The 24511-nt window shown below is 39.2% G+C and overlaps 1 protein-coding gene across 1 annotated transcript in view; it reads left to right on the top strand.

Annotated features, from left to right (window-relative positions):
* The window catches only part of LOC146460871 (uncharacterized), an 85433-nt gene extending 66430 nt beyond the window's left edge, over window positions 1-19003 (top strand). Inside the window, exons 26-33 of the mRNA XM_085087780.1 lie at window positions 377-448; window positions 1090-1161; window positions 2584-2658; window positions 3107-3175; window positions 3293-3501; window positions 4901-5026; window positions 8391-9998; window positions 17025-19003. Of these exons, the coding sequence (XP_084943906.1) occupies window positions 377-448; window positions 1090-1161; window positions 2584-2658; window positions 3107-3175; window positions 3293-3501; window positions 4901-5026; window positions 8391-9998; window positions 17025-17392 (2599 nt within the window). The 3' untranslated portion in view covers window positions 17393-19003. The remainder of the gene's footprint in view (window positions 1-376; window positions 449-1089; window positions 1162-2583; window positions 2659-3106; window positions 3176-3292; window positions 3502-4900; window positions 5027-8390; window positions 9999-17024) is intronic.
* The last annotated feature ends 5508 nt before the right edge of the window (window positions 19004-24511 follow it).

Raw genomic sequence — 24511 nt, 5'->3', positions numbered from 1 at the left:
CATGCAGATTACTATCATATTGGTTAAATGGTTTTTCTGTCCGTCTAACTATCCGTCTGTTATTTTCTGTATGCCTTTCTATCTTTCTGACGATATGCACACGTATGCATATCTTCAAATCTAGGTGATTTTATCTGAATATGCTCTTTGTGGCGTTATCGATCGCATGTGTCGATCTTTGGTTGCTTTGGGTTTCAATAGTGGAACGGGTGAATGTCCGTGATTTCTCGCAAACCGCTAACATATCATACAGTGACAATTAGCGAAAATTGCTTTCGGAGAAACAGGAGTATTTTAGCATATTGCCGTATTAATTTCGCCCGTTATGTGTCGCCACGTTAAGTTAAACTCAGTTTAATTTGTTTGTTTGTTTTAGATTGCTCAGTGAGAACCACATCCAGAAAATCCCTCATCATGCTTTCAAGAATTTAAGGAAACTTGAAAGAATGTACGTTTAAGTAACTGAAGGAATATTTTCCTAATGCCTTTTCCCATATCTCATATACACATAACTGGCATGCTGTATTAACACCCTATTTCAAGAATGAGAATAACGAAAGACAGAGACGTTATCAAAACATTCCGTCCCAAATTTGACCAATTAAGGTTGGAAGCCTACCAGCAAGTTCAAGGGTGCGTGCATGTTGTGCAACTGAGTCAAACCTGGAAGTAAGTTACTAGCTGGTGACTAGGTTTGTATGTTTCAACAAAAGGTCAGATTTATGAATTAAAAGAAGGTATAGAGATAAATACACTTAAAGAGAGTTACACGATGACTCTTAATAATTATACTACTGACTACAAACAAAAAATCCGGGTATCTGACAGGAGTCCATCCCGGTTCGTTCTCCACACACCAGTCTGTTACTCTATCAGCAGCGATGAATGTTGACGAGTGGCAAGTAAACAGGCAATAAAGAGAGTTGCAACACCGACGTAATCGTCCACACGAGGGATGTATACAAACTACAATATTCGAATGTAGCCCCAACAAAAGAGAAGAAACAGTAAAGTGCACGTCTAGGGGAATTGTGATATTTGTCCAAATGTTTCAATTACTCGTATCTGATTTTGTTCCATTACCTCTAGACTGCTTTCAGATAACCCTATCAAGACTATTGGATCACAGGCCTTCACCGCTCAAAACGGAGACTTATCAATGTAAGCAATATCTTCATTTGACATTTGACCAACGTTCGTCAACAAAAGGTGAACGGATGTTGGGCAAACGTTGGACAAATGTTGAACGGAGTGTCCAAACGGCCTCAACACCGTTCAACCTTTTCAAGAACAAAGGCACAACGATTTCGCTTTGAATTCGGCGCGCTTAGGTTTAGTTTTCGTTTGTCTTCCTGAAGAAAGTTTTCCTGAGGACATCACTAAGTCTAGTGAGGGAAAACGTCCTACAAGTCCAGCTCCTTCCTCGTCTTATATCCTTCCTGCGGTATTTTTTTTTTATTTTCGTGTTGACCTAAACCGGTTCTTCATTCAGCTTCTCTTTAGGAGGTAACAGCCTTTGGCCGTAGAAAGTAGGTCTTAGGGATGATTTCTAGTCGGGAAGGGTGAAATTATGGGGAATTTTTGACTCGACCAAATACTTAATAATATGTTTTTCTTGTTGCAAACGGTGCTATGATTTCACTCGTTTTCAACATCCGGGACTTAAAGAAAAATGGCGAGGAAGAGCAAGACTTGACAAGGATTTTCTCTTCAAAAAGCATTAGTTTAAAAAGCAATTCGATTACTTTTTCGCCCTTGTAACTGTAGAGATGTTAGCCTAGTGATCGATTACTTCTGAAGTGTCATTTTGCGTGGGATTTCCGCTTAAAAATGTCATTAATCATTTCCAGACGTTCGATCGCCGTGATTTGCGTGCTGCATGAATCTAGTATGAAGATGAAAAATCAATTTAGAACGCTGTCTTGCTCTGAATAAGCTGATTCTGTTGTAGAAAGGTAGACTTGCCAAATGTTGCACTTGTTTTGTGGAATCACAGGTCATGTTTCATTTTATGAAAATGTCACTGTCATGTGCAATTCCAAAGAAAAGCGTCTTTTTCTCTTCCATACTATTCTTTGATCTTACTTTCTTGTGATGAACCGTAACGGAAGTCTTGTTAATGACTAGCATATTCCTTCAGCCTAGAAAGTCTCAAAATTTGTTTAATTTCTATAGCATCCTTTTTGAAAATCAGCTCAGATATAAAGTGTGACTTACTGAACCAGTCTTGGCTTCTAAATAATCGGTTACACGTGTATCTACGTTCTTCTCTGATCTCAAATGGCGCATTAGCAACCTGTTGTGTGGACATGTTGGACAAAAAAGTGAATGAGCGTGCAGTGACAAAGTCGCGGTCGGGTAACATTAAGATGGCATAATTGAACCGCTGTACTAAGAAAAAGACATAAAAGTGCATTATTGAAAGGAAAAAAATTCCATCATAATGCTTGCTTACGGAACATGTTTAGGGTATAATTTAAATCAATGACACAGCTTACAATAATAGACTGCATGTTTATTCCAATCCAACGTTTTCTTTTTTTGTTATGAAATTGATGATGAACCGTGTTTTTTTTTCCTTAGATACATGATAAGAACAGAATTAAATCAAGTCAGCGCTGAGTCATTCGACAACGTTCACAACCTTACAATAAGTATGTGAGTATCATTCCACAAAATGTCCTTTGCTTGGGACGATTTTTTGTAAATTAAAGCGTTGATAGAAGTGGGAGTTTATCGAGGAAAACAACCACATTGGTATTTGTTAACTTGGAAAAAAATTAATTTGAAACCGAGAGATTTTAAATTAAGAAAAAATAACTCATGAAAAGAAAGCCTTGTCAAAGTATGGTAGCTATTTTGACTTCAAATTCCAGAAACAATGCTTGAATGCCTTGTTATATTGGGACCAATCAATTTTAAATAATTCACAAGTTTTGATAGATTCTACTTGCACATAGCACTCATGAAAGAAAACGACTGAACGGCATTACCGCAGAATCAGCAAAAATACGTATAGAATATCAAAGTGTTCAAATGTCCCAGAGTATATAATTTTTGTACATCTTCTTAAAGTACTTACATTGAAATTATTTCTCTCTCATAGAACTTTGGATAAAGAAAAAATCGGAATAATGAGATTTACAAATTCGCATCATACTTGCACAGTCCACCTGTAAGTGCTTTACGTATTTACAGTCAATCGCTTTCGGAAAACGGAAGTTATGTTTTTAGTGATTCACCTTATCTGCGTTTTATTTACTTTTGTTTGTTTGTTTGTTTGTTTTTTTAGCGGCTTAGGGCAGAATGATTCTGAGTTCATTGACATTTCGAATGTACAAAAGGGTGTAAAGGAATTCTTAAGTGAGCTGTTTATTCGAGCTGGATTTGCCCGCGCTCTTACTACCAGTAAAGACCGTTTGCTTCCGTGTCCGTTGGGAACATTTGTAAATAAATCTGTCACAGATGCTAATGGCCTTAAGTGCCTTGAGTGTCCAGCTGGTAAGTTCTTCCTTTCTATGTGGCATCAAATGTCGAAACTTAGAGCGAAATTGCTTAACCCAGCTAAACCGGTCGCGGGGTATATAGGGTATAAAATAAAGGAAAATACCAGTACTTTTAGTATTGGTTTGATTACTCTTCGTTTAAATTTCAACGCTTTCCTGAAGATTTGTGGAATTCCAGAAACTCAAAATGGCTGATCCGAGATGGCAGGCATTTGGCAATCATGAAGTTATTACCACGTCATATGACGTCATCACTCCTCGTTACGGACTTCAAAGAAAACAAATCAATCCCCGGTCTAGATAGGGTTAATTCTGGGTGGCAGATAATATATGCTATATCGTAAGCGGGGGCTATACGGAAGCCCATCTGTTGTAACAAAAAATATATTTTTTGGAAAGGAATTGTGCCACCCCTCATGTCATAAACCCGCAGCTTTTCTGTAGGGTTACTACCTTATACATTGAATAGAAGAGAAAGTCTACCCCATTGATTATATAAACTTTCCTTCTCTTCGAGCTAGAGTGTATTCGACGCTATTAAAATAATTACATAGCTGTGAAAGCATTTTAACGCCAAAAAAGAAATATTTTATTACCCTGACGAGACGAGTTCCCGTAGAAAAGACAATTATTGCAGACCGGATGGTTGAAAAGAATTGACTTTGTCGGGAGAAATTAAAAATGCTCTAATCTGTAAACCCTACATAGACCGGGCCTTCTTTTTGTCTTCTGGGGACGGAAGGGCTGATTGTGCCCCCCACCCACCCCCTCATCACTTCACAACTACATAAGCCATGACCGTGGAACTTTTAGGATAGAAAGTAGGCCCAACGATATCTCCTTTGAGGTCAGCATCGCGAAGTAGTGACGTCATATGGCGTGGTAATTAAGTCATGGTTGTCAAATGGCGGCCATCTTGGATTTCTAGATTTTCCCAAAACTTCAGGAAAGCGCCAAAGTTGAACGAAAAGTAACCAAAACAAATAAAAAGGAACATTAATATGAGCTAAAAACACAAACGTTACGACTATGAATTTGGCGGTTTCCTTAAGTCCTCGGAAGACCTAGAAACCAAAGATGACCTTGACGGATCCAAGTGGGTCGCCGTCTGGAAATCACGACCTAACTCCAACTAAATGTCGCAAATGAAAAAGAAAGTAACCCGGCCCATCTTCACCCTTAAAGTTTCATTATTAGTAATTAAGCTTTTCAGAGGCCGGATGGTGACAGAAAACCGCCCCTCTCTTTCACCCCAACTTTGCTGCAGAATATAACTAAAACATTACGGTCTAGATAGGGCTAATATATACGAACAACGTCAACGTGTCATTTGCCAGTTAACTGTATTGGTAATGACAAGTTTATAGCCATAGTTTTCACACTGCTTGTTACAGGTGGGTTCTACTCGGACACTGAAGGTTATGTCAATGACAGCTGCAAAATGTGCCCCAATGGAACTTTCGTTCCCTATGACATAGCTCCTGGAACTAGTGCAAGAGACTGCAAGGCTTGTCCACAAGGTAAATGTTGTCAAAAGATAAACAACACCTCTACCGGGACACTCAACATCTTAACGGTCATCGTGAAATCAGTCTTCCTGTCAATCCATCAATATTGGATGTGCCTTGTTGAATTTCAACAACAACAAGTTGTCTATGACAGATATTATTAAGACATAATAAAAAATTGGTGAGCGGTGATACGTCGGAATTATTAGGACACAGAAGATGGGTGTTGCATTAACTGAAATATCTAGAAATAATGATTAAACGGCTTCCAAATTAGAGGTTGGGCTCTCTTCTAAGATTCCCTTTCTATCTTTGCACCAATGGACAGACGATGGAATTCCTTTTTTGAGAGGAAACATGCACACGTCAGACAGGCCATGAATTAGATACAACTATGTAATTGAGATATCTGTTTGGTACTGAGTCTTTTCTCCGTGGACCGTATGTGAGTAAACGATTTAGGCGCATAACAGGGACGTCCTTATAACCACCATGGGTTGCAGTGGTCATTGGTTTAGCTGGGAAAAAAGTGACATTAAAGGGACACAGTCACCTGGTGCAGATACCATTTCTTAGCTGATTTGCATATCACACTTCATCCGCAAGTCTCGCACTGAGAGGCGCATCCTTTGAAAAATCTAAACAAACCTTGTCGAGTCGAAGTGTTTGCCAGTCAAAATTATTATAGTGATTATAGACCTAATGTCATATTAGAACATATAGATTACTTCATGGAAAGTGCGCGCGTACGGTGTTTACGCACGAGCTGTTGACGTATCAGAAATCGAACGAGTGAGCGCAGCGAACGAGTGAGATTTCTAATACAAAACAACGAGTGCGTAAACACCGTACAAAGCACTATTTTATACATACTGAGATTTTTCCGTGCTGAACAGGTTTGGTAAACATGTACACATAGCTCCCAAGTGTTTTTATTGTTATAATGAAAGTACACGAAAATATCATGTATTTCAAAAGTGCGTTTTCGAGTGCTGTGCTTGTCAGACGTTTACTTGAAAGGCCTCCTTTTTCCGCCATGGTTTTCATCAAACTGTTCAATTTGTTCTGACCCATTTGCACTTGATATAAACCACAGTGTTTTTTTTTTTTTAGGAAGGTCTTTTTGTGGAATTTATTTCGAGATAGTATGGCACATCAGGTTTATTCATCGCGTCAGGTCGCTTTTCGGAATAAATCTTGTAAACGGCAACTGGATGTCTTTCGGGTGGACCGTTTGATGGTACGAAAACCTTTGGTTTAACAGCTCCTGACATTACGAGGTTCAGCTCCTGTTCTAGTTTTCGTTTGCCGTTCAGAATACTCTAAGTATTCAGTTTCGTCAGCTTCCATGTGAAGTTGCACGTCGCCCCAAGTCATCTTCCGATGTTCTTCACAGTCTCTCAAGCCAAAATGGACCGAATTGAAAAGCCACACTGTGTTTAGCAAAGCTTCGACATTTGAGATTCCGAGTAAATTCTTTTCGTAAAGGCATTTTCTTGCTTGATCAAACGCAATGTCTTCGATAATACTCGCTGAGTACTTGCGTTCTTTTAAATACCGGTTGAAACTTGAAAACAACCCTCGAAGGCTTGATGGTTCATAGTCTTGGCCATCTTTTCTTTTCACACAAACAATGAATTCACTAGCGTAACCTTTGAGCTCTTCTGATTAAATTTCTTCAATTCTTCTTTGTTCGTTTTTCTCCAGCAGAAATGCAGTAAGTAGCTTCACATCCCGCTGCGTTTTTGCTCGAGTGATTTGTTTTCTTGGTCGGTAATAAGCTTATATTCTCCGCCGGATGGGTTTATCCAAAGATTTGAACCTACTGTCAGAACATTCAGCCACCAGTGCCAGAACATTCAGCCATCAGTAGTTGTTTATCAGGATGTTTTAAACTCGTCTAGAAATGTCCTGCGAAAATGCCAAAATCCCGGCAAGCAAGAAATTTAGAGCCGTAGACTGAGCCGTAGAAAAGTTCGCAATCGACAAAGATACGCCAAAGCTACCGCGTTCATTCATTCATTGAAAATGTTGATGCGTTTTGGCAGCCGCTTTCTGATTGGACGAAACGGATTTCCCACGTGTGAGAAAGTCGTTTCGATGTTGCCATTAGCTGCGAGAATTTCCGAACCGGGTTTTCAACAGATCAATTCTACCTGTAAATCTTAGTATGTATGAAATAAACTCATTTTCTTGATACCATGGAAAATTTACTGATGGACTTGTCCAGGGAAAGCCAAACGTCAACGAGTACCTCTGAAGTCGAAGAATCATTTAATTGTTTATTTCGGTATCCGGTCTTGTGAAAAATTATCTTATCTGTTTCTACGTTTCACAGTGTTTGCATAAGAGCAAATTGAGTTCAAATATTAGCGAATCGCCTGAGCTGCAGTGTGGCGAAACGACTTTGTAGCGAAACTACCGATAAGCTTTATTTCTGCTTTCAATGATATATTTTGCGTTTATTATAATTTCGTTTCTAAAACTTCTCCGTTATCTAAATTTAGGAGCCAAACCCATGTCATTACAAGAACGCTTGCTCGACCCGTAGAAAACAAGGTTCTAATAGAGGTTTTCCTTGTCGAGGAGATAATCGACTGTGTACGGAAGCTTATCTTCGTCTGAGCTCCAAACCAAGCAGCTATGACGCGAAGTTCGAATCGTTTACGAAGATTCCCTCCGGACGAAGCTTTCGCCAGGTTGAGAAAATGCGATTTTCCAAATATATATAATGGAGATTTATTCTCCAGTGTTTTCGATTGATTTCTCTCGTTATATTGGTCAACACGGGCGATTTCTTCCGCCCGGCGCCTTCACGTTTCCCACCTCTTCTTTTCATGTACCGTTGGAGACGCGATCCATACTGTTTTTAACCAAATATGATAAACTAATACCATAGGATGAGCAAAAGCATACTCAGAAAAAGGTTTTCAGTAAAAGATTGAAAATCCAATAAAACACTGGGAAGATTGAAGCGGATTTCTAGATGTATTGGACGCGTACTTTTGATTTCGGGTTACGGTGGACGTTTTTCAAAATTGACAAAACTAGTGTCCAGGTCAGCGCGGTCACAAAGGTGACTGTGGGTGTCCCTTTAACTGCAACATTTTTAGACAGATAGATTTTAATTTCTTTATTGATTGCCTCGACAATTAATGCTTCATGAAATAAATTACCTTGAAGTCTTACTATGTGGTAGTATTCAGAACACTTTTAATTTAAAGGCACTTCAGCTTCAGTGGTCGATCAGGTCGAGCATGTTAACCAATTTGAAAAGGAAACTTCCCCCGTAAATACATAATCAAGTTTTAATGTCTACCAGCATTTATATAGCTACCTAATATGTTTAATAGTGACGATTTTCTATTTTGCGCAGGTACAGACAGTAGCGCATTTGCAGAATTTCGTGCCTGTAAATGTTTGAATGGATTCCATCGTTATCATCTATTCGAGAAATGCACACAATGTGTCGCAGATGGACTGGAATGTAAGAATGACTACGCTGCTTTGAAAAAAGGTTATTGGTGGCAGTGGCCAGAGGAAAGTCCAACGCACAAAGAACTTTATAGCAATTTTACCAGAATCCTTGAAGATGCTTCGTTCAGTCCAAAACTACACATCAACTATACATCACCTGATTTTTTCCTCTTTCACTACCCATTCAAACTTCCCCGACCACATAAATGTCCCAGACAAGATTCTTGTATGGGAGGATTAAATTCTTCTTGTGACGTTGGTTATGAAGGTCCATTATGCGAAGTGTGCAGTGCAGAACATTACAAATGGCTAAAATCATGCGAGAAGTGTCCCTCTGAGAACTGGATGGCCGCCCAGTTTTCAATTATAGCAGTAGTAATTCTTGCAATCGTTCTTGTCGTAATTTGGACAAGCTGGAAGAAAAACAAAAAGGGTAAGGGGCGGTCGTCAGTGGATATTATTCTTGGGAGGTTGAAAATTGTAATTGGCTTTTATCAAGTCACCTCTGGAATTCTTAAAGCCTTCTCGTACATTAAATGGCCGGACGCTCTCGCCAACATTGGAAAGCTTTCCGAGATGCTACAGCTAAACGTTCTTCAGATCGCCCCTGTACAGTGCGTCTTTCCAGAGTTAAAGCGCGATGCGTATAATGCATTTGCAAGCCTTTATGCCATACTTGTTGTGAATGTTGCTGCTATAATCGTGGCATTTGCTTGTTACGGTCTCAGCAAGTTAATAGTAGCAAGGAAACCTTATAGCCAGGAAAAGAAATTGAAGAAAACGTCGTATACGAAAGAGTTGATTTATCGAAACTTATTTTTCTTTCTTTTCGTAACATACCTGAGCACGTGCTCAAAGACAGTTAGCGTGCTTCCCCTTACCTGCCACAGAATTTGTTATGACGAAGCAGAGAAAATTTGTGACCAGTTCCTGAAGGCTGACTACACTATTAAATGCGAGGGTGGATTTAACGGAAGGGACATCGTTACACTCTGCGCAGCCTTTTATATTATCTTTCTGCCGACCGCATCACTGGTGGCCATTTATAAGCAACGAAGAGCACTTCGCAGAATCGAAAAAGAGCCCGACAAAGAAACAAGCAATGTTGAAGCTCACAACTCAGAGATCTTCAGAGGACTGACATTTATGTATGAGAATTACAATGATCGTTCGTGGTACTGGGAACTGATAGAAACAGTTCGAAAGGTGGTTTTAACATCTGGGTTGATCCTTGTGGAAAGTGAGAGCAGATCTTACATTGGTCTAGCCTGTATCATATCAGGTATCTATGCAGTTTTCTTCGCCTATAAGAAGCCAATGGTGGATGCGTTCGAAAACCAGTTAATGTTGTCATCTCTTACGGTCACCTTTGTCAACCTGGTGTTAGGAGCTGTAAGCAGAATTCCAAAAGAGAATGTCTCTTCTCGAACTGACAAATATGTGGACCGCGTCGTCTTTGAAGCACTGGTGTTTGGAGCTAACTCTTTAGTCATTGGTCTTCTCGTAGGTGAGCTTATTACAATTGATTTTGCTTTATTATCTTAAACTCTAATATTTAAGTTATGCTTATTCTTGTTGAGAGTTTACTGCGTTCCTCCAGGATTTCTATTTTGATCGTCGGCCGATTACTAACCTCTTACTAACTGAGCGCGAGGGCCGTACTGGGGAATATATGGCCCGAGGTCGTGGCAGTACGGACCGAGCGCAGCGAGGTCCGTATAAAAACGACCGGGGACCAATATTTCCCAGTACGGCTCGAGCAAGCTAGGTTAGTTAGTAGTTTATTATATGGCACTGGGAGGAAACTTGTTTATTTATTAAAACGCACTTCCGGTCACTTGAATTCAAAGGGTTTCTGTCGTGACGTGTTTTTGATGACGCGAGCAACCCAGAAAGAACAAGCTCCGTACCACGAGTTTGAAAACAAATTTACTGAACGTTTACATGTAATCATGTTGATTATAGAAAAGACTTTAAGAACGATTTGTAGCGGAATTTGACGAAAATCTTAACAGCAGCGGTTTGTTTTCCTGAAACTTACAAAAGGGTTTCGTCGATCCCAGAAAAGTTATTAGCGCATCACAAAGTACGAATCAAGAAAAGGTTGCTGTGAAAATCATATTCAACTTTAAGAGAAGCAGCATTAAGTTAATCGTCCTCATCGCTGTTATCCCTGGCTCGGAAACCCAAGTGTAGGAATAAAAACCACCACACAGTTCTTTAAAGTGCAACTGGATGGAGTCGCAGAATTCTCCCGCCTTAAAAAGAGCATCTTCTTCGTTTTCGTCTATCGCCTGAGTAGCTTGCAGCTTGTTTCTTCTTTCGTGCTCGTGAACTAGTGACTTGTTCTTCGCAGCTAGGACTCTTCTTGATTTTTCGAACTCATTATCTTTGAGTATGTTAAATGGATGTTTCTTCTCAGATAAGTATCGCTGTATATTGCGCTGAAAACTGGAAAATGTTGCTGGCTCGTATTCACTATTTTTCCTGCGTACGTTCATAAAAAAAAAAAAATGAGATATGTCCAGAAATGCACACTAATGAGATGCATGAACTGTATGATAAACTTCACAAAGTGTCCCCTACCGTAAATTCGTACTAAAACACATTGTGAAACCACGTCATCAAAATAGTGGAACTTTACGCGCGCCTCAATCGCGTTCTTCATTGTTTAAATCTACAACTAGGAATGTCTCAAACCTCACTAAAGTGCATTGTTTGTCTGCCAACTATGTGAATGGGGTCTTTTTGTCATTTTGTCACATGAACGCTCAGTCGGTGCGCAACAAGACAGCCGATTTTGTAGATTACGTCTGTGAACGTAAATATGATTTGGTTGCGATTACTGAGACGTGGCTCCAGCCCCATGATGATGCGCTAAGAACTGAACTGTGTCCTCCTGGTTACAAGTTTATTGACTTCCCACGACAAGAACGGATAGGTGGAGGCATTGGACTACTGTATAAAGATTCACTTCGTGTCAGCAAGACTCGAGACGGAATACAACAGTCGCTTGAATTTTGCGAGTTGTTGGTCCAAACGTCATCTTCCCGCAAGATACGGCTTGTGATCGTCTACCGTCCACAGAATTCTGATGACCACCACAGGGTTCCCATTAACACTTTTCTGATGGAGTTTTCTGACCTGATGGAGTCCACTATTCTATCTAAAGAGCCTTTGATGGTCGTTGGTGATTACAACATACATGTGGATGTTCCTAATGACACTGATGCACTTAAGTTTTTAGATCTGCTTGAGTCTCTTGGTTTGGAGCAGCATGTGACAGAGCCAACGCACATACATGGTCACACCCTGGATCTTGTTATGACAAGAAAGATTGAGGATATTTTCGCGAGACCGCCACGCGCCTGTCGTTATTTCTCCGATCATGCAGCTGTACGTTGTGATGTTGCCATCAGTAAGCCTTCATTTCAGACTAGGATGATAAGGTTTAGAAAAACTAAATCCCTGGCCGCTGAGAGCCTATCGAATGATGTAGTACTTACAGGGCTATGTGATCGAGGCAATGGCGAACCCATCACCCCACTGGACTTGGATGTACTTGTAGAGGATTACACGACCACACTCTCTCAAGTTCTTGACCGTCATGCACCTTTAAAAACCAAAACTGTGCGGGCCAGGCCCAAGGTACCCTGGTATACCAGTGAAATAGCTGAGGCAAAAAGGCGACGCCGGAAAGCAGAACGGAGATGGAGAGGAACACGATCACAGGAAGATTTGTTGGCCTTCAAGAAACTCAAGAACCACGTTACTTATATAAGTACACGGGCTAAGCGTGCTTTCTACTCAGACTTTGTGAACGACAATAGTGAAGACCAAGGAAAGCTATTCAGGGCCACTCGATCATTGTTACTTCCGAGGAACGAGTTGTGTTTTCCAGAATACACGGTCAACTCAATCTTAGCCAACGATATCGGGAGGTTTTTCGACCGCAAGATTGCAAAGATTCGGGCGGAGCTTGATGCGTGCACTCTTCACCCTGGGGCGGTGGCTGAGGATAAAGTGTTTACAGGCGATAGGAAACTTGATCATTTCAATACGTACTCTGTGGAAGATATGAGGAAGCTGGTCAGTAGATCATCGAAGAAAAGCTGTCAACTCGATCCTATGCCGACCAATTTAGTAGTCGGCATGTCCGATACGCTTCTCCCTATCATCACTAATGTCGTGAATTCTTCTCTCTTCTTGGGACACTTTCCATCTGGTTGGAAAACGGCCCTCGTGGATCCAAGACTGAAGAATACCAAGAAAGGGACTTCCTTATCCAATTTAAGACCTGTGAGTAATCTACAATACCTCTCTAAACTGGTTGAAAGGGCAGTTTATGATCAGACAACCGATCACGTTACTCAGTCGGGCTTGTATCCCACCCTTCAGTCAGCCTATCGGCTGGGTCACAGCACAGAGACTGCCCTACTGAAGATACAGAACGACATACTAACTGCAATGGACAATCAACGAGTTACTCTCTTGGTATTGTTAGATCTGAGTGCAGCATTCGACACGATTGACCACCAAGTGTTGCTGAATCGCCTGTACGTGACGTATGGAATTACAGGTACCGCTCTCAAATGGTTTCACTCGTATTTATCAGACAGGAAACAGCGAATCCTGATTAACGGGAGCTATTCGACTGACTTTGATCTGCCACAAGGGGTACCTCAAGGTTCATGTCTAGGTCCCTTACTTTTCATGCTGTATGCAAGTAAGCTCTTCGATGTTGTTGAACCCCATCTCCCTAATGTTCACGCATATGCTGATGATACGCAGCTCTACATCTCATTTAAGCTAGATGGTTCTGCTACTGAGACGGATGCTGTTGACGCTTTACAAGCTTGCATCAGGGACACAAGAACTTGGATGGTCCAGGACAAACTTCAGCTGAACGATGCTAAGACCGAGTTTCTTATTATAGGTACACGTACACAGTTAAACAAGGTTACGATAAATGACTTGCAAGTAGGTGAGGTAAAGGTTTCTGCTGTCCACTCTGTTAGAAATCTTGGTGCTTGGTTTGATGCAAACATGAATATGACCACACATATTAACAGCATATGTCAGTCTATTTATTACCATCTACACAACATCCGGCGCATTAGAAAGTACTTATCATATGACAATAGGAAGTCCATTGTACAGGCTATTATATTGTCACGAATAGACTATTGTAACGGTCTATTATATGGTACGCCCGCTGTTCATCTTGGTAAGCTGCAACGCCTACAGAACGCGGCAGCTCGGCTGGTATGTACTGTATCCAGGTATGATCATATCACACCATCACTGATCAACCTGCACTGGCTTCCGGTTACCCACAGAATAGAATTCAAGATAGCAATGTTAGTTCACAAATGTATCTATGGCGTCGCACCACAGTATCTTTTAGACTTGATAAAAATCAATGACAGCTCGCGGTACCAGTTGAGATCACACCGGGGCATACTTCTAATGGATAATACCTATAGAACAAAAAAGACACTAGGGGATAGGGCGTTTGAAAATGTCGCGCCCAAAGTATGGAACCGACTCCCTTTGGAAATCAGACAATGCCAATCATTGAATACTTTTAAAGTTTTACTGAAGACACATCTTTTTAAATTAGCTTTTTATTAGTTCTCTTATTAACTCATATTTTAATTTTATTGTTTTTTCCGGAGATTGTAAATTATTATTATTGTTGTTATTATTTAGATTAGCTATTCATTACTTTATATTAAGATTTTGTAATGCGCACTCGATCATATCTAGCATGTTAGACTGCGCAATATAAGAAATAAACATTATTATTATTAACACAAATAATTCTGTCAAACATGAAGTCATATGAAAACGACAAAAAGGTCTGTCTTATATAAAGTACCCAAAATCAGGGTTAGATGCATTTCTGGACATAAGTGAAAAAAATTGACAAAAGGTGGTCAAGCTCGGACGCAGGTAGGCTTTCAATTGTTTGACTATTCAAGCCATTAGCTCCAATAAAACGGAGTAGAGTGTTCATATCAGTATCCCTTTTGTATTTTCACTTTTCTGTTTGTTTATGAAATCGCCAATGGCTTCCTGGCTTTCGCTGATGCCTGCTTCAGAGGTCTCTAGACCTTCGGAATGGTAAAATTTGCTTTGTAAATGATATTCTTCTTCGTCCATGTTGGAATCAGTCTTTTGGGTAGTTTCTTTGCGAACAAAAAAAGTATTTTCAGGTTTTCTTTTCTATGTTTTAGCTGCAAATTTTCAAATTTGCCGCTGCGGTCGTAAACAAAAATACGCGGCTTATGACCACGGAAATGGTCCGTATGATAAAATCCCGACCAAGAAAGAACCAATCAGAACGAGCGGATCTACCTCAAGACTACCTCGCCATATAATAAAGAACAGTACTAAACGTAGCAAGTGCAGAATAAAACTTTGCCTCCTACTTCTGGTCATCCATTGCACGTACAAGTAAAAAAAAATTCGATTTCTGAGCTGTACAAGAATGATGAGTCAGGTTAGCAAGGCTTAAAAGTCTCATTCTGTTTACGTCGCTGTAGGGCTTGACGCAAATGATTTTTCCCGTCTGAGGGAGACTGAATACGTAAAAGCACGTCTTCGTCTTGAGGTTAACGAAATCACTTAAGGAGTGTAAAAATCAATTTGTTTCGTAATTGTTTGGTATATTTTGGTCGGCCTTAACTTGTGATTCAAAAACCTAAAAAAGAGAACGAAATGTTTACAAAGATACTTAGCATGCTTTGAATGGTGTTGACCACCAACAAGTACAGAAAAAACGAATTAATGGATGACTGCTTTTCGTGGTTTTCACTAGCGCCGGTTGTCCATGTTTGGGTTCCCACGTTTTGAATTCCAGACCATTTTGCTGCATCGTGGACAGAAACATAGTCAATTTCCCACTGACCTCATAGCGTTCAGGCAGAACTCCTTCCAAGAGTAAAGAGTAAATTCAAGTTATTGACAGTTCTTACGTAACCCAAACATGTGGTACCTAAATATCAAGCCAAGGAATCGTGCAAGGACTCAAGCCAGGATTCGAACTCAACGGGGTCGGTAGAGGATCGGTCAGATGTTACTCACTTTTTTTTTTTACTTGAGGATCACATAACCATAAATGCTCAGTCAAGCATCACCGTCAAGCTTGGAAGATGATAATCAAGGGCTTTGCCATAGTAACATTACCTTATATTTATTTATGCTCATTCTAGTAAGAGAAGTTTTAGAGAAATACTTCATTGAAAAAGAAAATTTGCGGTATTACAAAAAAACGTTTCTTCGTCCTTGTGACAGCATTAGGGACCTTAGGCAGAGTCAACGACGACGACAACATCGAAACTGGGACTTAAATTACATTTGTGGTTTCTGAATAAATTCGCGATAATTCTTAAAAATCGTTCATTGTGAGTTATGCAATCGCGAGTCAAGCTCCAATCCATTGCTTAACTTAAGGCTCTCCTGCCAAGAAGACGGGTAGCTAGCTGAGAAACTATCCTAGGCAAGAGGCAAACAAGCAAGACGTCAAGACGGCATGTGAATCCTGGCTCCACTCCCAATCCTGGCTCGAACCCTTGCTCGAATCCTGATTTGAATCCAGGCACGGATAATAGCTTAGCTCCCCAAACATGGCCTTTCTTTGAGTTCCTGGGCTTACATATACAACGGTAACATTGAAGCTTAATGACGATGCTAAAAAGTGGGTGTAAATTTCGTCCAAACCTGTTTCTAATGGATAAAATGGGGTAGAATTACGTCACCACTTCTCAAAAGGTGTCATAAATTGATTTGAAAATAAAAGCAACAATGAAAAGCCAGAATAATGTAAAAACCGTGACATTACTTCAAAAGGTAATAATCGAAAATTAAAAACCCAGGCTGTCAAAATGTTGTTCACTTACAGATCGCTGTTAAGACCATTGTCTACAGACAGACGACATCAAAATGTGAGACCTAAAACGTGGCTCTAAATCCTAAACAGATGCAAGGCCAAATGGCAGTTAGTTACTAAATGGATTATGCGAACAGAAATGACTTAACTAGAGTATTGATTTCACCTTTATGAATTCGAAATCTGAACTAAATTTGTCTCATTGTCGACCCAACAGACATGGCTTCCAGCTAAGCAGCGTTATATGCATACTGGCCAGGTTTAGATCATCACCACAGGCATAGCCTATCCAAACTTCATAAAAAGAAAAAGTATGTCAGCAACCGTTTCCAATCATCGTATCTACCAGCAGCGATTTTAGTGTTAAAAATTTGCAAACTGAAACCATAAAATGAATTAATTGGGCTGCAGTCCAATAACACGAAGAGGATAATAAGATAGCGTTGAAACTTGTCAAAGAAACAAACAAAGCATATATTCCGCCGGAAAGTACTTTCGGTAAACACATATTGAGTGATTTGACATATCATGCCATGTAACAAAAAAGGAAAAAAAATCGTAATCTAAACAAATGATACGTATTTGCAAACGGGAGTAAGTTAACGATTAACAACATACTATTTCTTTCTTCTTCTACAGTTCAGTACATTATCCACATTTACAGCTTTGTCAAAAAATGGCGCCAAAATCCACAGTGGTCCTTGTCTTGTTGTCTGGCCTTGGTACTGCCTCTTACTAGTTTGCAGAGCGAAATGCTTGGAATGGCTGGGAAAAATGTTCTAAGGCAGCAATTACGAACTGGTGAAACTGGAAAGCCGACGATGTCTGGAACATTTATAGACAGCGGAGCAGCTGACATTTCTCTCGAAGATAATGAGACCAGCCCAGAGGAGGAAAACGATCATAGCAGTGTGTCAACCAACTTTGAAAATTTTACTAAGAGAAGCGCTTCAATCCTCGCTAAGGCCACCGTTCACGAGCAGGAAAGATACGACACTCCGTTATGAATCGTACTACACATGCCTTAAAGAATAATCGACTGCTAATTATTCAGTATGGGCACATAACAAGTGTTGCAAAAATTGAAAATCTTTTTATCTTGGTTAGTGTTGTTAAGGCTTTTGCACATTATGCTAACATTTTTCGATCATAGTGAGGCAAAAGCATTAAGCATTATTCCAGCGTTTTAGTGGCATTTTTCCAAAAATAAACATATTTTTAGGAGAAAAAATAAAATGTTTTTAAAAATGAAACTCGGTATACATTTTTCCTAAATCAAACGGAAAGCAGTCAAGTACTAAAGCCAGGATGAATACAAGATGACTTTACATATATTTTTGTGGTGTACATTGTATTTGTTATATAAATCATTGATTTATTGTTGAAGGATGTCAGTTAACACTCTGTTTGAGCAGTAGTTTTCAAAACGGCTTCAAAAATGTTCCTGGAAAAGCGTGTATCAAGAGAGTTCATAACAATGATGCTTTTGTGAACGTTGGAAATTAGCATACGAGAAAAACATTAAACACCGCATACTGATCGAGTTTTAAATAACGGCACGTGATGTTTTATCGACCATTTGATAGGTCAATGGGCTTATGAATTATGAATGAGTTTTTGAACTTGTAACAAAATAAGCAGGTTTATAATGTCTCGTAACACGAGCATTTTAGTGATTGTTTTGGGGTAGACCGAGTATTGCAGTTGAAAAAAAAGTAGAGCATTAAGTTAGTGCCTTTTAGTGGGGAATCAAAAGCATAATGTGCAAAAGCCTAGTGCTGTTAGGAAAAAGACATATTTTTAGCCATGATTACAATCTCCTTGTACGTATTGGTATAGACGCCCATACTATAATGCGCCACAGTTTAAAAACTGCAAAAACTAGTCGGGAGGTTTGCTGAAATTAATTCATTTGTTCTGGTTGGATAGAAACAACTTTTCAATACCAGGACACAGAAAATTCTTTTCGATAAAGATTTGCTGATACATAGCATGAAATCCAAAAAAGGAAATATCTGAGCCAAAACTGCTAAAGTTTCCATTGTGTTCAAGGATGATCTGACTCTCAGCAAAGCGGAAGAGTCGGACACTTCTCCCATTAATGCATTTATTTATCTATTTAGGAGATAGACACTGTATATAAACACTTCGCCCATTTATGCATTCATTTATACATCTAAGAGATGGACACTTTATATAGACACTTAGCCCAATAATGCATTTATTTAGCTATTTAAGAGATAGACACTATATTTAGACACTGCGCCCATTAATAGGCAGTATGTATAGAAACTTCGCCCATTAATAGACAGTATATATAGACACCTCGCCCATTAGTGCATTTATTTATCCATCAAACACTCCAATTGGCTTTTGCTTGCGAAGCATCCCTGCTCCGTCTCACTCGTCATAGACCCATGACAAGAGTAACCTGAAATACCTTCCATGTAAAAACTGACATAACTGAATCATTTACAACAAGCTTACGTAGTATAGAGCTAAACAGGCTGTTGGAGGCAGTTCTTCTTAACGTTAAAAAATGTAAAATGTAAGATTGTCTTGAGATACGTCATATTATGTATATATGGTAGTGCGGAAATAAATATTGCTGTAATTGATACGTCGAACTTGTCATTGTATTATATATTGATCAAATACTTTAACGCCTTTCCATTTTTTTAGGGGATTGGTTAAGACTGGGTTTCTTTCATTCCGCCCCAAACATTGTAATTAACAAACCTACTTCATACGTCTATTTAAAATATATCACTGAAACACGAGCGCGAGTGTATCCTATTTCCAATCATTACTAATAAAAAAAAATGACTTCCACTATTCTTTCGTAACGTGCTTCTAAAACAATCACGTAGAATTGAAGTGGCAATTCATTCTCGTGACGCGAACTTTAGTGCATCGGCGAACAGATGGCAAGCCCTAGTTTAGAGTAGTTCTGAAGCCTCTTAGCTTCGTACACGAAGGCACCATCTTCATTAAATGCAAGTACTCGAACGCATTCAGTTTTCGTTGCAGCTTTTGCCCTCTGCAGCTGGAGCAAAATAATGTGCCGCAACCTGCATTGCAATCTTCATCGTTTTCTTCTAAACACTTTTCTCCGCTAACTCGGCTATCCAAAGGAACGTGAGGGACAAATAACGAATTTCAGTCGCCACACTTCGAGGTTATTTTGCCCGTTTAACGGAATCGGTAAGAAGAACGAAAACAATCGGAACCATTCGTCGCTTTTTGGAAACTCGCAACAAACCTCAACCAACCTCTCAATGGCAAAGTAACGCAAAGTTTCTTGTCTGTAAAATCGTTAATTTTTACCCCACTTATTTTAAATCATTGGAGCTGAGAATTTCTGACAGCATTCTTGTAAAAATACGCCAAAATATATTTCGGTTCAAATGCATTCTATGAGAGTTCTATCAAAGGGGAGGTCTGACCACAAAGCACAGCGTTGCTGTTGCAGTATGATAGCTTTTACTAAGTTTACAGGATTTTCTTGGTGTTGCGATCTCAAACACTAGCCGATGATGTAAAAGTTTCAAAAACTTTTAAAAACGTGTGCCAAAGCATTATTATAGCTGATCCGCAATAGCTCAGTTTAACGACACCAAGAGATTCCTAGGTTTATGGTGAACTAAACTGGCACGCAGTTAAACCAAACCGGCTTAAATGTTTGACAATGCTTTTCCTAAACTTCGTTTAATCTTTGGTTTCTCTCAATATTGATTTCTTCTTCTTCTTCTTCTTCTTCTTCTTCTTCTTCTTATTTATTTATTTAATATTCTTATGTGTGTTTCAAACTTGTGTTTACCTATACCTACACACCCAAACGCGCAATGATGAACGTTGACATGTTAACGTTAAATTCGATGACCAGATGGAACATAAGTTCAGGCAGCCTATAGACCTTTTTATAAATGGCGGTCGAGAAATGTTTTCACGATTATTAGCCCTACTAGACTCGTAACATGTACAAAATTCAATAATATATAGCCGAGCCTAAAATCGGAGCTCCACAGTTCCTATTTTTTATAATTAATAACGTTTACAGAAGTCTGCTTGTTGTATGAAGGTAATAACCTCATCGGCGTTACTCATCCATTCATTAATATAATTTGTAATACATATGCAGCAAACTGTTGATAAAAAAAAAAGCAATGTCCCACTGAGGGCAAAATGAATGCTAAATGCTTATTTGTTGTAACAGAGGGTCTTTTTACGTAATTTTCCTTTCACCGGGAGCAAAATTACTTACTCCTGATTGGTTGAGCGGCGAAAATACTCGCTCCTGATTAGTATTTTTATATTTCGTTGGTTTTTCATTTTTGTCCCAGAACAACGAGTTTTTTGAGGTTCTTTGGAATTCAACTCTTTAAGCCGAGTTGTTTGTACCAAAAATACATGAAAATCAAGTGCTGCAGCTAGAAAGTAAATTTCTAAAGGTTAATTTTTGTGTCTCTTACAAGAAACAGCAAAGGAGTATTTGTGCCAAAAGCTAAAAACTTGGATCAGATTGATTTTATTTTGTTTGGTTATAAAACTGAAATCGATCATGACGACCAACTGCTTTTAGCTCGCTACTTCTTCTTACAACGAGCGATAATCGAGCATAAAAGTGTCCTTATAATGGAAGGAAGGAGCAGGTCAAACTCAGTGGAAGGAATTCCTCTGCAAGTTCGTTCTTTGGATCCACCGTTTGCTATTTTAATCGATTTATGTTCGTGTGATTTCCAAGCGGTAGGAAGCTTCACAGCGCAGGTGAACAAATAATTGATGCCAAACATTAAGTTTTATCGTTGTTAGTTTGCTCCTGAATTAAACTTGACATGTATTCCCTCTTAATTACATGTGTATAATTGTAACTCATCTCGTCGGTTTTGTTTGTTTTTTTACGCTATGAAAAAAATAATAATAATTTGTTGGTTTGATTGCGCCTAGAATGAGTGTTTATTCCAAATGATATTTATTTTTTCTGTTTTTATTATTCTCTTTTTAGTTTTTAAGATGATTGAGGCGAACCGGTTTGTGAACAGTCAGCGCGCGCTACGTAGCACTGCCACTGTCTAGTAAACTTGCTTATCAAGAAAGTATCACAGAAAACGGCTACACTAACCTTTAAACAGACTTCAAAAATATCATTGAGTAGTAAATGGGAAAAAACTGTGATAATTCATAGCAATCAGTACAGAAATAAACTAAACAACGATCTTTGAAAAATTCACAAAAAAGAAAACAAGTGAATGAATGTTTTGCGTAAGCTTTATTTTGGTGAAAATGAAATCACACTTTAATTTTTCATTCGGTTTTGACGTTCTTTGAAAATGATTTCAGGGGAAAATACTCACACATCTTAATCTTTGCTGCTTAATATCCTACTGTTTTAAGTATTTGTGTTTGTCCCCTGTCAAGATTGTCAGAAATAAATGCTAAAATTGGAAATGTATGCGAGAAAAACTTGTCAGTAGTTTATGCCAACGATACAGTGTTGCGAAACGTTTGTTTGGCTGCCTATTTTTGGCCAAGAATCAAATTTTCTTAAATGAAGCAAAATGGGACGAGATAGAATATACAATTTCAAGGGAAATAGCGAGCATATACCATAAAATCTCCAAAGAGATTTGAACGCTACCACTAAGCAATGGGTTGAATCACTAACAATGGCATCTCAAATCCGATCGAAGTTGTCCACAAGATGTTTTATAGGCTTCGGGACGCGAGCTTTTTGCAAAAGAGACCTTCTCGGTGAATCATACTAATCTATAATTTCGCAATTTTGCACGACTTTCTCACGCCCTTAGCCTCGCACTTAATTGAGTCCTGGCTTTAGGTTGGCCACTATAAAACAAAGGCTATCAGTCTTGCATGCGCTTCGCGACCTGTCCCCACCACACAGCATGAGAAACCTGGGAGTATTACTAAAGAGGATGGCGATATAGTCATTCCTGGGTTTGGATCCTTTAACATTTTAATTTGTAATCCGGCTGTACGAACGTAGACACATTTTATGTCTTAATGTATGCATGAACAACTGAGACGAAATTCACAAACCGTCAATGATATAACCCTCAACTCTGATCTAGATAGGCTTGATAGAAATGAACTTCTCGATAGTTTGGTAAAAGAAACAATTTTTGCTACGTAACAAAATACAAAAGCTGACGTTTCAATCGTTGGATAACCTCTGGTGTGGGGCTACCGCTCGAAACGTCAGCTTTTAAAATTGTATCTCCTTAAGGTGGCCAATTTACCTTATCAAACCAAAAACATTCGTTTTTACTTCTTCACCGACGACTTCCGGTTTCTTCAGTAACTATTCCTCTTTATACTTCAAGTTATTTTTTTATTTGAAAGGCCTTACATCAGGGGATCCCGGCGCCGTGCACAGAATCAACAGTCTATCTTCATCGTACTTTTTGTAACACTAAATATATCGTGTCAACTTGGCATTTTCCTGGACCAAGGACCGACGCTGCAAAAGCCAGCCTGCAATACAGGGATGTGTCTTATGGGACAAGATCCTTGAAGAGATAAGGCATCGGGCAAAGGGTAAGAAACCCTAACAAACTGTGGGGAAGAGCCAAAGTTCAGTTGGGTAAGCTAGCCATGTCACCTTGCGGTCTTCTCGCGTATACCAAACCAGACGGACATGGGTCTTCCCGTGTTCTCAATTGGCTACTCGGCAAACTCCGGATAGTATTTGCTGTTCACCTCCCGGCATTGCTCTGGAGTTGTCATAAATGCGCGCCTGACTGGGGCTGGCTATCCCACTTGTTTCATAAACACAACAGCAATTATTCACCTCAGAGTAGCCCTTACGAACATAAGCTTTCCCAAATTAAACCTCTCAAGCCCTAAAATAAAGGGATTAGTTTTTCAATGTTGCGAGAGTTTGAGGTGACCTTTCGCTAAAGAAAACGCCTATTTCTCCTCACAGTGGACCATTCTCTTGATGGCGTTATTTGACTACTTTTCCTTTTCAAATTCAAATTTTGTAATGCAAGTAAAGAGCAAAGGACAGTAGCTCTAATAAGCATGATAGAACAAAAAACTGAAGGATTCTGGTAGGTGTAGTCAAATGACGCCATGCATAGTTAAAATGTCCTATTTAATCCGAATTTCTGAGGTGAAACGAACATTGGGTGACCCTGAAGGAGTTGGAATCTGCCTACGAAACTGCAAAGAAAGACACGTGAATCAATAATTAAGCTACCTAGCGCATTTCGCAAAAAGAGCGGTAAAGCAGGAGCGCAGAGACTGATGGGAGGGGCACGGATGCTCACAGTTCTCACTGACTTAGCGTTAGGCTCAGATAAACCCCAGCGACTTGCTGCTTAGAAAACCACGTTAACTGAAGAAGCGGGAAACTTTCTAGTGGAAGTGAGTACGGTACCTTCAGGCTGTACTGTTCTTGCTTCAATGCTCTAAATATCCTGTGAGCTAGAGGTAATAGTAAAGAGATGACAAGACGCACAAACTAGAGTTGAAGAAAACCCATGTGAAGTAGAAAGAAAGTTACGCAACAGATAGAAAGGAAGAGAGAGAGCACAACAAAGACGGTCTTCTTCCTTTTTGTTTCTATAAAAACCTCGCCTTCAAGTTGCAAGGGATGACCTGTCGGATATGCCTTTTATTCCTAATGTTTCCATCCAAAAATGTCTATAATAAGTAATTTCTTTAATAAACTTATCAAACAGACTATATATTCCATCTATTATTATTATTATAAACAATACGCAACACTAACGTTCCTTCGGCAGTTTACTTTTACTGTTATAATGTAACGTTGTGAATAAAATTTCAAAATTAATTAAAACTAAAATTATAATCAAAATTAATAATAACATATTAATTATTAACTAATATAAAAAGAGATCCAATGATTTAAGGTGGCCGAACACAGTTTGCGCGCACTTTACAGATTCTGTTAGTGATGCTATTAAGCGCGCGCTAGGGTTGTGGTAAGCAAAAACTATCGATCCCTCGATTTTTTACCAAATGGATCACAAAGGTAAGTTTTGCTCTTAAAATAACTCAGTTTCTCGTTTGTGAATCCTTCTTCATTTATCGCCGAGCAAAGAAAGTGAGTTCGCAATGAGCTAAGCCTTTTTGTACGCTTT

The sequence above is a fragment of the Pavona decussata genome, unplaced genomic scaffold (assembly GCF_977016875.1).
Source record: "Pavona decussata unplaced genomic scaffold, jaPavDecu1.1 SCAFFOLD_207, whole genome shotgun sequence".
Lineage (NCBI taxonomy): Eukaryota > Metazoa > Cnidaria > Anthozoa > Scleractinia > Agariciidae > Pavona > Pavona decussata.
The sequence above is the reverse complement of the archived record's forward strand: the minus strand, read 5'-3'. Positions and strand labels throughout refer to the sequence as shown.